This window comes from Nuphar pumila, chromosome 6 (genome assembly GCF_984573655.1).
Source record: "Nuphar pumila chromosome 6, dmNupPumi1.hap1.1, whole genome shotgun sequence".
NCBI classification, from domain to species: domain Eukaryota; kingdom Viridiplantae; phylum Streptophyta; class Magnoliopsida; order Nymphaeales; family Nymphaeaceae; genus Nuphar; species Nuphar pumila.
Window position 1 is genome coordinate 83955646 of NC_143254.1, and position 14821 is coordinate 83970466.

General features: G+C 39.9%; 1 protein-coding gene across 2 annotated transcripts in view; it reads right to left on the minus strand.

The window, feature by feature from the left end:
* The window catches only part of LOC149834994 (uncharacterized), a 58795-nt gene extending 50726 nt beyond the window's left edge, over positions 1–8069 (minus strand). For both annotated transcript variants that reach the window (XM_090010358.1, XM_090010359.1), the window contains exons 1-2: positions 7841–8069; positions 5975–6099 (exon numbers count right to left, since the gene is read on the minus strand). In XM_090010358.1, the coding sequence (XP_089866484.1) occupies positions 5975–6099; positions 7841–7951 (236 nt within the window). In that variant the 5' untranslated portion in view covers positions 7952–8069. The remainder of the gene's footprint in view (positions 1–5974; positions 6100–7840) is intronic.
* Positions 8070–14821: the final 6752 nt, after the last annotated feature.

A 14821-nucleotide genomic window follows, 5' to 3' on the forward strand; every position in this document is an offset into this window, starting at 1 on the left:
GTAATTCTTTTTTTTCTTTTATTTTTGCCTTTTTGCACATTCAAAAAGGGGCATTGGGGGTCTCCCCAATAGAGTCGTTGGGGAGCCCCCAACGGTCACAATTGTGACCGTTGGGAGCTCCCCAACGACTCCTTTGGGGAGCCCCCTCTTGCCCTCTTCTTTCTTGTATAAATAGGGGTGTTCCCCCTTGTTGTAGGTTAAGCTTGAGAGTCTCAAGCATTTGCTTTTATATATTGAAATACATGCATTATTGCATGTTTATTATTTATACACTTTTTGTGTATTTTGTTCAAGTGTTGTGAGAGTGCTTTCGTGCACTTCTTTTATAAGGTTTTTATGCTTGTTTATGTATTGTCTCTTCGTAGACAATTTCACATGGTATCAGAGCTCGGTTGGTGATTGGAGATCGTGAGATCCGCCTTTGTTCGAGTGCCTCGAAAACCGTGCCTTCGGATTTTTTGAGATTGAAGTGGCGGATCTTGCTTCTCAAATATTTTAGAAGGATCTTGTGCTAAGAAGAAGTTGAAACATCGTATTGGTACGTCTTTTTTCTTCTTCTCTCTACGTCTTAATGGGTGAGAAAGAGTCTCACTTTGCCCTTGGCTTCAAGTTGAATGGGTCCAACTATCATATTTGGGCCGGGAATATGGAGGCCCACATAAAAGGAAAAGGATTGTGGGGTTATGTGCAAGGAACAATTCCGGAACCGGAACCTAAGATAACCATAATGGACGGAAGTGAAATCAAGATTCTTGAGGGAGAGAAAAGGATCAAAGCTCTTGAAGAATACTCAAAGAAACACGACGAATGGGAAATGAAGAATTTCAAGATTCTTTCTTGGTTCTTCGCATCCGTCGAAACGAAGATTAATGCCAACATTATCAAATTCAAAAAGGCATCGGAAGCTTGGCATTATCTCGAGAAGATGTATACATCAAGAGACCTATCTCATAAGTATTACCTTCAAAAGAAGGCCCTCTCCCTTACTCAAGGTGAAATGTCTATTAGGGAATATTTTGCCGATCTTTCCTCTATTTGGTATAAGCTCTCTATGCTTGAACCAAAATGGAGTGGAGAGGCAGTTGAACTCCGCCACAAGCAACTTGAAGAAGATCGTTTCTTCAATTTTTTGAATGGGTTGAGACCGGAATTTGAGCAAATAAGGTCATCACTTCTATCCTCATTTACTCCTCCCTCTCTTGAAGATGTTCTCACCAAATTAAGTGGTGAGGAGACTCGTATGAATTTATGTAAACAAGGACCAAGTGTTCTTATGGTTCCTTGTAATTATGAAGAAAATAATGAGGTTAATGCCGTATCAAGACCCGGAAATAATGTAAAGACCTATCGTCCTCCTCACTTTAAATTCCAAAATCAAGGAGGAGATGGTGGACAAAGAGGGAAGCGGGACTATAGCAAGACTATATGTCACTTTTGTAAAGAACCGGGGCATATCAAGCCGGTATGTCCCAAATGGAAGAAGCTCCTTGCTATGGCCACCACCGGCGCACCACAAAAGGAAGAGGCATCATCAAGTGGGTCACTCTCGTTGAACCAAATAATGGAAGCCCTTCAACCTCTTCTCAAGGGTAACATCCGGTGCCGCCGTGTCTACTTCTTCCATTCCAGGTAAAGTCCCTTGGCTTTTGGACTCAGGTGCATCCTTTCATATGTCCCCAAACATGTTTTCACTTTCCGATTATTCAAAAAATGCTTCTCCATCCTTTGTTTCCACTGCGGATGGAACTTCTCTTGAAATTAAAGGAATAGGTAATTTTGAAACTCAAGATTTTTTTATTCCAAAAATTAGATTTATACCTAAACTTAATTTAAATCTTCTTTCTATTTCTCAACTCTCGGATCATGGTTGTGATATTAAATTTTCATGTGATAAATGTTTAATACAGGATCGCATGTCCGGGAAATTGATTGGGGAAGGCTTTAGAAAAGGCGATTTATACTACATGGAATCTCTTCGAGTTCCAAAATCTTTTTGTAATGTTGCCCGAAACAAAGATATAAACATGTGGCACAAAAGACTTGGTCATCCTAATATCACCAAGTTGTCTTACTTACATTTTGCAAAAGACCTATGTAAAAGTTCCTTTTCTTGTAATGACTGTATTCTCGGAAAAATGAAAAGTTTACCTTTTGAGCAAAGAACTATGTTCTCATCAAAACCCTTTGAAATTGTTCATTCCGATGTTTGGGGACCGGCACCTGTTGTCTCAAAAGGAGGTTTTTCTTATTATGTTATTTTTGTGGATGATTTCTCTAGATATTCATGGATCTTTTTTCTTAAATTCAAACATGAAGTCTTTTCATGCTTTAGAACTTTCCATTCGATGATCAAGAATCAATTTAATAGTAACATAAAGATTTTTAGAAGTGATTCTGGAGGAGAATATCTCTCCAACCAATTTAAAATATATCTTGAAGATCAAGGAATCATTCACCAAAGATCTTGTCCTAAAACCCCCCAACAGAATGGGTTGGCCGAAAGAAAACATAGACATATTATTGAGACCACTAGAACCCTTCTTATTTCCCAGAACATACCAAAAAATTTTTGGGCTGAAGCTGCTCTTGGTTCTGTTTATCTGATAAATCGTTTGCCTTCTAGATTATTAGGAAAAATATCCCCTTTTGAGATTTTATATAAACTTGAACCAGATTATAATAGGTTACGAGTCTTCGGGTGTAAGTGTTTCATACTTACGGATAAGAATGACAAACTCTCTCCCAAGGCTATCCCCTGCGCTTTTCTTGGCTATTCTGAAACTCAAAAGGGATTTCGGTGTTATGATCTTTGAGAAGATAAGTTATATGTCTCTAGAAATGTAACTTTTTTGGAAAATGAAAGTGGATTTGAAAAAAATGTTTCGCAACAAGAAAATTTTGATTATTCCTTCCTTTTTGACTTATTGTCTAGTAATGATGATATATCTAGTGATGATGATGTATCATCAAACCATGATGAGGACATTGAGGGTAATGTCGAAGAGCATAACCAACAAGAAGGCAGGATTTCAAGTGATCCAATAACATACTCACGTAGAAACCAAGACACCTTTAGAAGTGCTATTGATCAATATAGTGAACTTGTTCATGTTCTCGATCACTGTAGATCTGAGAGGAATAGGAGACCTCCAACTCGTTTTGTCTCCTTTGATTCCTTTTCACCCCGATATAGGGCTTGTCTTAGTGCCATTCATTCTTATTTTGAACCTAGAAATTTTGAAGAAGCTAAAAAATGTATAGAATGGCAAGAAGCTATGCAAAATGAACTTAATGCTCTTAAAAGGGCTGAAACTTGGGATTTCGAAACTCTACCCATAGGAAAGAAAACTATAGGTTGTCGATGGGTTTTTAAGGTTAAAACTAAGAGTGACGGATCCCTTGAAAGGTATAAAGCTCGCTTAGTTGCAAAAGGATATGGGCAAGAGTATGGAATTGATTATGAAGAAACTTTTGCTCCTGTAGCCCGAATGGTTACAGTTAGATGTCTTATCACTATTGCATCTATTAAAAATTGGAATATTTTTCAAATGGATGTAAAAAATGTTTTTTTAAATGGTGATCTTAACGAAGAAGTGTATATGGATGCTCCACCAGGCATGGAGATCCCTAAAGATAAAGTTCTTCATCTTCGAAAGGCCCTTTATGGTTTGAAACAGGCCCCCAAAGCTTGGTATGACAGATTTACCAGTGTAATGCTGAAAAATGGTTTCTCCTCCTGTTATACTGACACTGCTCTATTTACTAGAAAATCTAAGGCAGGGATTGTAATATTGTTACTATATGTTGATGACATGTTAATTACAGGTGATGATGTTCAAGGAGTCAAGGGTATTAAGTCCGTCTTGACTTCAAAATTTGAGATGTCAGACTTGGGTTTTCTGACATATTTTCTTGCAATTGAGGTTGCTTATTCGCAACGTGGTTATTTTCTATCTCAGTCTAAGCTTGCTTGTGAGATTATTGACAGATCAGGGATTTCTGATGACAAAGTATGCGAAATTCCTGAAGTTGTGGGAGCAAAAATGAAGATTGACGACGGTGTTCCTCTAACGGATCCTACCCCTTACAGGCAGTTGGTAGGTTCTTTAATGTATCTTAGCATTACTCGACCCGATTTGTCACATGCTATACACATCGCCAGCCAATTTCAGCATGCTCCTACAACCGTTCATATGAGTGTTGTGCTTCGCATCATCAGATATTTAAAGGGAACGGTGAATAAGGGAGTATTCCTATCTTCTTCTTCTGAATTAAAATTGCTTGCTTATACTGACTCAGATTGGGGAGGTGACCCTAGTAACCGTCACTCCACCACTGGTTTTTGTATTTTCTTAGGAGAATCGTTGATCTCGTGGCGATGTAAGAAGCAACAGAAGGTATCCTTATCATCCACTGAAGCCGAATACAGAGCCATGGCATCCACTACCATGGAAATTGTATGGATTCGACGCCTCTTGGAAGATATGGGAGTGCCTATCAGAGAACCAACTAAGTTGTGCTGCGACAATAAAAGTGCAATCTATATTGCCAAAAACCACACCTTTCATGAGCGAACAAAGCATATTGAGATGGACTGCCATTATGTCAGGGAAGAATACTTGAAGAAGGTCATTGATTTACCATACGTGACGTCTGAATATCAACTTGCGGACTTCTTCACAAAAGCTCTTTGTTCGCCTAGATTTCATTTCCTCCTTGACAAACTTGCGGTTATCACACCGTAAGTTTGAGGGGGGGTGTTAAAATGTATACACAAAAGCATTATTGTAAGTATAAATATATATACTTATATACATAGAGATACGTATACATATATTATATGTATACGTATCTCTATATATAAGTATATATATTTATACATTTTTCTCTTTTTACCCGATAAGGGTATTTTTGTCTTTCCACATTTTGCGCATATCCCATTTGGAATATGCTGTACTTTTTTTCCCTTTTCTTTTTATTTTTTGTAATTCTTTTTTTTCTTTTGTTTTTGCCTTTTTGCACATTCAAAAAGGGGCATTGGGGGTCTCCCCAATAGAGTCGTTGGGGAGCCCCCAACGGTCACAATTGTGACCGTTGGGAGCTCCCCAACAACTCCTTTGGGGAGCCCCCTCTTGCCCTCTTCTTTCTTGTATAAATAGGGGTGTTCCCCCTTGTTGTAGGTTAAGCTTGAGAGTCTCAAGCATTTGCTTTTATATATTGAAATACATGCATTATTGCATGTTTATTATTTATACACTTTTTGTGTATTTTGTTCAAGTGTTGTGAGAGTGCTTTTGTGCACTTCTTTGATAAGGTTTTTATGCTTGTTTATGTATTGTCTCTTCGTAGACAATTTCACAGTTACCCCAATGACATTGTTGACCTACTCTAAAAGCAAATTAAACTGAATGGAGTAATAAAAATTCTTCGCTGGAATTGCAAACATTACAAGATTGATCAGACCTAACTATTTATAGAGGGTATAATCATTTCAGCTAGAGGTCTGTCTTATCAGAATATGTTTTTTTTTCATTAAAATGCTGGTTTACATTTTGCCAAAAAATGTTTTTCTATCTTTCCATTTCAAGCTTCTTTTTCAGTTTTAAAACACTCATTTTCCATACTTTTTAGCATTTTTAGAAGGGATAGGAAAGAAAAGAAAAGGAACATATGAATGAGAAACATAACAGAAGGCTTCAAGACTTACCTACTAAATTAGTTGGAAGTATGATATTGGAAGCCATACCATCAACATTGAAAACTGGAAGATATGGCTCCCTGCTGGATCACTTGATAAGAACAAAAGGTTTGTTGAAGAGAAGTCAAAAGGCCCTTATATCACAATTGTTACTATAAAGCAACAGAGAAATATCCAACACAAACCATAGAATACCCCTGTCCTAAGTATTGATTATCATTAAGTAATAGCTGACTCATTTGTAGCATTTTAATCAAATGAATGAAGAAATCAAACCTGTCTCTATTCACGCCAGGAATATCAGCTGCAATGAGGGCCATAATCCCCATCCTGTACATGTGATCAGATATTGACTCAGGATTTTCTATCCCACGTCGAACCCATCCTGTTCTCTTTGTAATCTGCAATAGATAAACCCCAATGAGGGTATATTACCACAGTATTTCAAGGAAAGTTAACAAGATTTGTAGGCTAAAACATGCCAATGTTAATTAACTTAATAAAGGAAATAAACAATTAATACTTCATTATCAAGTACAATCATATTGAGCCACATGGTTGCCTCTGAGTTCAGTAAGAAGCAACTTAGATTAGAACTCCACACACAGTTTTAGATGTCAGGATGACACAAAAAAACATTTGTCTCTCTACCATATTTTCTTGAAAGAAATCTAACAAATGCTCATCTCCTTTTAACAGCATGTGAACAAAAGAACATGCCACATTTAACATTATGTCACATAAAAAAAAATCGCAAAGCATTAGCAGATTAATTTATGCATGCATGTTCCTTTTCCACAACAGATACAAACCTGCTAACAAACAAAAAGAAACAAATAACCATGAGAAAAGTAAAAAAGTACAAATAGTGAAATGGAGTGATAGAATAGCAGTGCACTGTTTTCTGGTTTATCTATTGGACATATTATGTATTGCTCTCCTACCTCAGTATCAGATCTCCATTAAGGTAATTGAGCATATAGTTGTCCTAATGCATATAGACCAACCTTTCTAACATCATTACACGATCTGTAGAGAAGAACGTCCAATTTGTGTTTGGATGATTCATTTGAGTTCGAGGTGTCTTCTTTTTGCATTCCTTTTTCTAGTTTAATATCCCAATCTTTTTAAAGCACCAGGGGGTAAAAAAGATCAGACAGACAGAAGTAATTACACGTGATCTGAGATTATCTAATTTGAGATACAAACAAAATGGGCATACTAGCCAGACAGTAAGCCAATGAGTTCAGGTAAGGTATTTAGTATTTACCACTCCTTTTGTTCATCATCGTGTGCTCTCTATCCACGTTGAACCCATCAAAACACCAAAAGATCATTGTTATGTATAAGACTAATCAGAAATACGCATGAAACGAGCTAGAATCGCACAAATGTCAAATGGCAATGGCGTGCGACCAGATTCACTTACAGAAGAAAAACATCTAAGTAACCAAATATGCAACCAAACCCACACCATGGCTATAAAAAAAACAGCATACTGCTCTACATGGCCGATGGACCCATCGATTCTGCAACCCCCCCAACCCCCAATCATATAAACCCCACAATCACAAAAGCCCTGAACTGCATGAAGGATCAAAAAACTCGATCGAAGACGGCGAACAAATATAACGAAACCAACAAGAGTGAGTGCCGACAGCAATGCCATGAAAACATTATTGCACCAAACACGAATACTACATTTCAGCCAGAAAGAGTACCCAAACTGAGAGATACATTGAGCTCACTAGGTTCAATACAGACAGCACGTCAAGTCCGAAATAGAACGTCAAACCCAACTAAAATGGAATATAAAAAGACAGAATCAGAAATGTCCACCTATGTGGTCGACCACCAGAAAATCTCTTATTCATAACTTATTATTCTCAACAACCAAAACATAATTCTTATCTTAAAATTCAATCTAGCTGCACAATTTTTAGCATCGAAGAGTTCTCTTGCAAAAGAACAAAGATTAAAAGAAGGAAGTCCTAACCACCCAATTCAAGAAAGTAAATACCAAGTACGGTCAATACCATGAAATTATAGGAACCAACATCAACACCCACAAAGATTCAATCAGCTAACAAGAAGAAAAGGAGAAAGGGGAGCAAGAAATGGGAGATAGGTGGGCGAGAGAACCTTGAGACGGTGGCACAGGGAGAGGAAATCAATGGCAGAGGAAGGAGAAGGAGCGTCTTTCTTGCATTCCGATGAAGGGGGCCCGTCGATGTTGGAGCTCAAGGACGCCATGGGCACTCTGGACCTGTGGAGGGATTAAAATGGGAGGTGGGTGGAAGCGAGGGAAGAGAGGAGGAGCGATCGGAAGAACGGTCGACTCACACCCATTTCTCTTTTTGTTTTGCTGTCTTCGTTGGGATGCGTACTTTTTGGGATTCTATTTAATGTTTTTTAATTTTTGGTTTATTGGTTTCTAGAAGCTAGTTTTCAAAACACGAATTGTGTGCATTTTGAACTTATTTTATATGAAAAACTCGTTTTACCTAGGGAGGCAAGCCCCCGGTGAGGCGGTGCGGGTTCCTTTGTTATATAAAAAAAAGAGATAATATCTCCGCTTGTCTGGCGGGAGCAATTTGTGCACGTCACTTGTGTTGGACGTTGTAAGTTCGAATCCCAATGGTAAGATTGTCTAACCCCAACTATATTTGCCAAAAAAAATGAAATCAAACATTTTCATGTTTGAAAATGTATTATCATGCTAAAAGAATTGGATAGGGATGGCAGTGGACCTGGGGAAAGCGAGGCCAGTTTGGACGGGGATGAAGGGTATGAAACGGGGATGGAGGCGGGGACGAAGGTTAAAATCCATCCCCGTTCGGGGATGGACTGACACTTTCCCCCGTCCCGCCCCGCCCTTTCCTCTCCCCGATAAACCCTAACGCAAACCCCCTTTCCCCATTTTTGTTCACCTCCCCTCTCACGCAGCCCGATTTTTTCCCCCTTCTACCTCCCCGCATAAGCTCATCCTTCCTTCAGATCCTTCCTTGTTTGCAGATCTGTTAGAGCCACGCCATCGCCGTGACCAGTCGGAAGCCAACCGTTGCGCCATCGTTGGAAGCCACTGTCACTGACCACCACAGCCTCCTCCATCGCCGCACCACTGTCGAAAGCCAACCGCTGCTGCGAGCCCGATGTTGTTGCCACTTATGTCGGGAACCTCGACTATCGCCAGGTAACCTTCTTCCTCCTCTTCTCTGCAACTCCCATTTTTGGGTTGTCGGGGATGCTAAGAGCCACCATTATCCCATCCCCGCCATGATCCTCGCCTCATACCCGTCCCCGCCACTTTTCCCCGCAATATCCCCACCCTGCCTCATCCCCGTTTGAATCAGGGATGGAGGACATGAAACGGGGATGAAGGCAGGGGTGGAGGTTAAAATTCATCCGCGTGCGGGGATGGAGGTTCTAATCTTGAGGCGGGGAGGGGGTGGAGACCTTGATCCCCGGCCTGCCCCGCCCCAATGCCATCCCTAGAATTGGAATGTCACTAAGTTGAAGTGACTTCACAAGTTCTAAAAAGTTAGAAACTCATAGCGGTATCCCTTGCCTCAAGGTCAAAGTTTAGCATACATTCAGTGGGTAAGGGACATTTAGGGTTTTACCGATGGAGGCCAAACAATGTACAGTAGGTGATTGGGAGGGGGAGTTTTTAATTATATTTTCATTAAAATATAAAATTATACATGTATGATACATTTTTGGTGAAAAGGTAACTGAGGTATTTATTAGATTGTTTGTTACACTTTCATTGAGGGAAGCATCTCTTTCCTTTGAAAGTCACATTCGAGGGAAAATACTTCCTCAAGGGAAATGTATGAACCTATTTTGTCGGGAAGGCTGGTGTTTTTGCATTTATTACGTGGGTCCCACCATATTTTTATCATACATACATATTTGTTTCACCCTTTGTAGGAAAGGGGCCCTATTTCCTATGAAAGAGTGGAGAGGGCATGAAACAAACACTAAAAGTATGTATTGTATGTAACAGGGGCCTCCTAAGATTCTCAGGTTGGTGTATTCTGCCTGGCCTTGTGACTTGATCAACTCCTACATCCAAGGTCTGATCGAAATAGTTTCTTTCTCTTCTGCCCTGCACTTATTAGGGGTTAGATCGATCCCCTGATATTTTGGCGCTATCATCACAAAGAAGAGATTTAGGGTTTTGGTTCCTTTATTTTATAGAGAAAGATTGAATCAGTGAAGTGACTAAAAGGTTTAGAATCTTTTTTTTCTATTGCACGTTGCAACCAGAAACAATATTGGGGTGTTTTCACTTGAGTCGTACTAAACAAAATTCTCATATACGATTCTCAGAGGGGGAGTCCCTCCGGTGTCCCAAGGCAAGGAAGGACCAAATGTTTTGAACACACCCTCTAAAAGGGTTTTAAAATAAGGAAACTGTCAACCATCTGATCCTATTGATCTAACGGCTCATGAGACTGGTTTGACCAGCCCAAAAATGAGGGATGGTTGAATGCACTTCTCAAAAAAGAAAATGGTTAGAATCTTACTTTTTAAAGTGTTAAAGAACAACATTCACTTGAATGGCCAACAGGGTATGCGTAAGGCCTTAAGGTGAAAACACTCGTTTGAACCCCACTACGGGGGTGTCTATGGCTTTATCATGGTTGGGGCACCTAAGACAAGGCGGTCGTGTCCCAACCTAAGGTTTACCTAGCAGAGGGGCAGGCCCATTAAGCAACCCGGTCTCCGGTGGGTTCCTCATCATTTAAAATAAAATTGAAATGATATAATTTATTTTATTTTATTTTATTTTATAGTTGGGATTTATGTATGCTCCTACGGTTGCTGAAAAAGGCCCAGTTTTCTTCAATTACAACTTATAACCTCTTCAATGCCAACTATCACTGTGGTGTCTTAGGCCTCAAAGTAGGGATGGCAATGGACTGGGGCAGACGCATGCGGAGTACAAGGTATCCACCCCCACACCATCTCAAAATTCTCGCCATCTCAGTCTTCATCCCCACATGGGTTTTGATTTTAATCTCCATCACCACCTCCATCCCAGTCTAAATGGGGCGAGGTAGGGCAGAGCCTCGATTCTCTCTGGTCCACTGACATCCCCAAAGGTATTTTAGTTATTTTAGGAATGGGGGCATGTCGGGGGAAAGCGTAAGTCCATCCCTGGGTTTTGATTTTAAACTTCAGCAGGAGAAAGCGTAAGTCCATCTTCGGGTTTTGATTTTAACCTTCATCCCCACCTCTAATCCCCGTTTTATGTCCACCATCCCTAGTCCAAATGGGGCGAGGCAGGGCAAAGCCCCTTTTTCCCAAAGTCCACTGTCATCCCTACTTGAAAGAAGCTTAAAAAATCTAGGAAATCAGCAGATGTGTTGCTTTTCATTTATTATATGTAATCGGCCTAAGAAAAGAATGGGGTTAAACTTTTTTATTTTTTCTTGTTTCAACAGTAATTTAAACGGGTTACATAAGATTGAAACTACAAATGCTCAGCTTCGACGAGAGTGTGTGTAAAACCCCCCTCCGACGGAAAGGTCGGAGGGGATAAACGTAAAAAAAAAAAAGAATTCTCATTTGGGAAAGTCGTTTTTGAGAATTCGAGAAGGGGTGAGGATAAACCTCACCCCCAAAATCCGCGGGAGGGGGCGAGGGTTATCCTCAACCCCCCTCACCCTGCGTCTCCTTCTGCACCCTGCATTGAGAGAGAGAGGAAGACAGAGAGAGAGAGGCACTTACCGGCGATGGTGGCAACGACGGCAAGGTGAGCACCTTCCTTTCCTTCTCCTTCTTTATCTTCTTCTTTGTTTCTTTTCCGTCAAAACAAAGAGGGCCGGCGGCCATGGTTGTCGGCGAGTTTCTGAAGAAAAAAAAATAGAAGATACAGAGAGAGAGAGATAGGAGGAGGGGGTCGGCCAGCTGACCGACCGATGTCGGTGGCCGACCGACCCCCAAGGACAGAGAGGGCCGACCCCGACTGTCGGCCCTTCTGTTTAAGAAGAAGGGGGAAGACGAAAGGGGCGATGCCCTTTTGCCCCCCTGTTAGAGGGTTTTATCGGGGGGGGGTCGGTTCGGGTGTGACCCGGACTGAACCGGGTTGGTTTGGGTTGCACCCAGACCGAGCCTGTTTAAAATAAAAAAGAAAGAGGTCGGTTCGGCCTGGGTGCAACCCAGACCGAACCGGGTCAGTCTAGGTCGCACCCAGACCGAATCGAGACAGAAAATATATATATATAATAATAAAAAATATATATGGTTTGGGTGAACCGGTTTGGGTCAAACCGGTTCGGATGGAACTGGTTCAAGTGGAATCAGTTCAGACCGAATCGGGTTTGGGCTGAACCGGGTTGGATAAACCCGAGTCAAGTCGGACCGGTTCGACTGGATCTGGGTTCTCAGTTTGGATCCAGTTTGATCTGGATCTGTTTTGGACCCAGACTGATTGTTCTATATCGTATTGGATCAGTCCTGGATCCATATCAGAACTAGGTCTAGATCAGACTGTTCTGGATCCAGTCAGAGTATATAGATTCAGTCAGATTGTTCTGGATCCAGTTAAATATTCTGGATCCAGTCAAGCTATTATGGATCCAATCAGGATGTTCTGGACCCAATAAGACTATTTTGGATCCAGCTAGACTATTCTGGATCCAGATGAGTAATGGATCTGAATCCAAGCGGACAGGGTTGGATCCAGATAAAAAATAGATCCGAATCAGATCGTAAGATAGTCTTGAATTATCCTGAAATCCGAAATGACCAAAATACCCATTTGGATACCCGAGATTCATTTCGGTAAAATAGACATAATTTTGCACTCCGAACTCAGAATCGAGTGAGGTTTGGTGCGTTGAACTCGTATCATAGAGAGGAATCTACTAGTTATATATTTTAGTAAAATCAATGATACAAAAATTGAGGTTTCATGAGTAAATTTATGAGGGTATTTTGGTAATTTTATAAGAGGTTTTGTGAATTAATGCAAATATGTTGGTTTAATTACTAGATCCTACTGTTAGAGCATCTTGAGACTCGCTTTCGGTGAAATCACGGTGTTCGCACTTGAGGTAAAGGATATTATAAGCAATCTTAGATGTAAATATACATTTTCACGTTGCTTGTTACTGTAATGTTATAAATGATTAGCATGATTGTTTTGGGGTGAGACCATAACATGCATAAACTTTCATACTTGACATTATGAGTTGATTTATATATACATGTTGTAGTGATATGCTTGTTAGTTGTGATATGTTATGCATGATAGAAAGAAATTGTATTTCAATTGCATGTCTATATGATCATTAATAGCATGCATTGTGATGAGACTAAGTTTAGATTAGAGTCTCATTTAGTTTATTCATGTTGTATGAATTGATATTTTGAGTTCAACATGTATGACCCCTTAAATCACGGAAGTGGCGACCTGTGGCAAGGGTTACCTGATTCGCGGTTAGAGTGCAACCATCACAGAGAGTGGGTTGCCAGTGATTTAACGATGGAGATACACTACATCATTGTGTGCTAAGTGAGAGAGATGTGAGTTCTAAGGTCATCATGAGATTAAGAATAGGATTTTTGTGATTAGTCACGACATTACTCTTGAGGGAACGAGTGAATTATGAATTTGAGAATGCGGTTCAATGTGTGAACTTAGTTATGACTTAGGGTTACACTCACACTGGTTTGGGATTCTGGAGGACCATGGATGGTTGATAACCATCATGGTTAGGATGTAGCATGAACCATACCGAGTTTGAGAGCTTGACCTCCCCGCTAGCTATCAGTGGAGTCTCCATGGTGGTTCACTGCAGTGCCTGGTGGTCCAAGGACCACTGGAAGTGTATGGTTCATTGTTTAGCGAATATGTAGAATTGGGGTGTTCTACGGGGTTGTTACGCCTATAGACGGCTATGACCGGTATAGCCAACCTAGTAATAGTTGTGTGAGAGAGAGTATTTGAGAATGATAATGGGGGTAATTAAAATATACAAACATGTGTGGTGTGTCGAGAACTAAACTAAGATTAGGGGCTTAGAGCCCACTACAGTTGTAAGTTAATTGTTTATTTACTTATAATTATTCTTTACTGGGTTGTAGACTCACCCCCATTTTTTTAATTACAACTCTAGGTTTCAAGCATTAGAACAGTCAGCTTGTGAACAACTTTTTCTTCTTCAGCAGAGCATTTGGTATATTTTACTTTCCTTGTCATTGAATAAGATGTATTTACTTTCTTTTTTATGAATGATGAACAATTGTAAGAAAGAGTTGACTTATGAGAATAAAAAAAAAAAATTGGCCACGTTTTCTCTGTGTAAACTTTGTACTCTTTCCCTCTAGAAAGTAATACCAACTGAACTTGGACTCTTGAGGTCCTAGATTGGGGTGTTATAGTGTGGAAAAGCAAGAGCAACAAGAAATTTGCTGAAATTTCAGTGAACTTGTTTGAGTTGGTTTTCGAGGATTGATGAACAAGTTTATTATTGGTTGAAGCATTCTTTTATCTTTTTTTTATAGCTATATGTAAATAATGTGTATGGACAATATGGTGCATACAAATGTTTTCAACAATTCTTGTAGCCATTACGTAATGTAAAATGTAGTTGGAGTATTAACATGTTGAAGTTTGTTCCTTCCATTCACTAGGAAATAAGAGACAAAAGGTTCATCCGTTCATGTGTTTTTGCATTTAATCTGCATTTATACTAATAGAAGTCCTTATGTGGTAATCGTGTGAACCAACCTGTATAGCAATGCATATTGTTGACATTGTCTTGCATTGTGCCCACCTCATCTGATTGAGCTACTGAGTTGTTTTATGCTTGAAACTGCTAAAAGTTGCCTCATCTTCCATGATAACTAGAACGTCCTCGGAACCTACCATGACCTATCTCGGATTTGAATTACCTCCTCTATAAAACTGCCAATTCTGCTAATTATTTTGGCCTCTCTAATTTTGATATTGGGTCTCATAAGCTAATGGGTTCAGGTCCTCTTTGCTCATACGTTCAGTGAGTTTAGCCTCTTGGCTCTATAGCATGCTATGCAGTTCAGACATTGTGTGTAGAAAGATATCAGGCCACATGAGAAAAAATATTTTTAGGTCCACCATAGGCAACC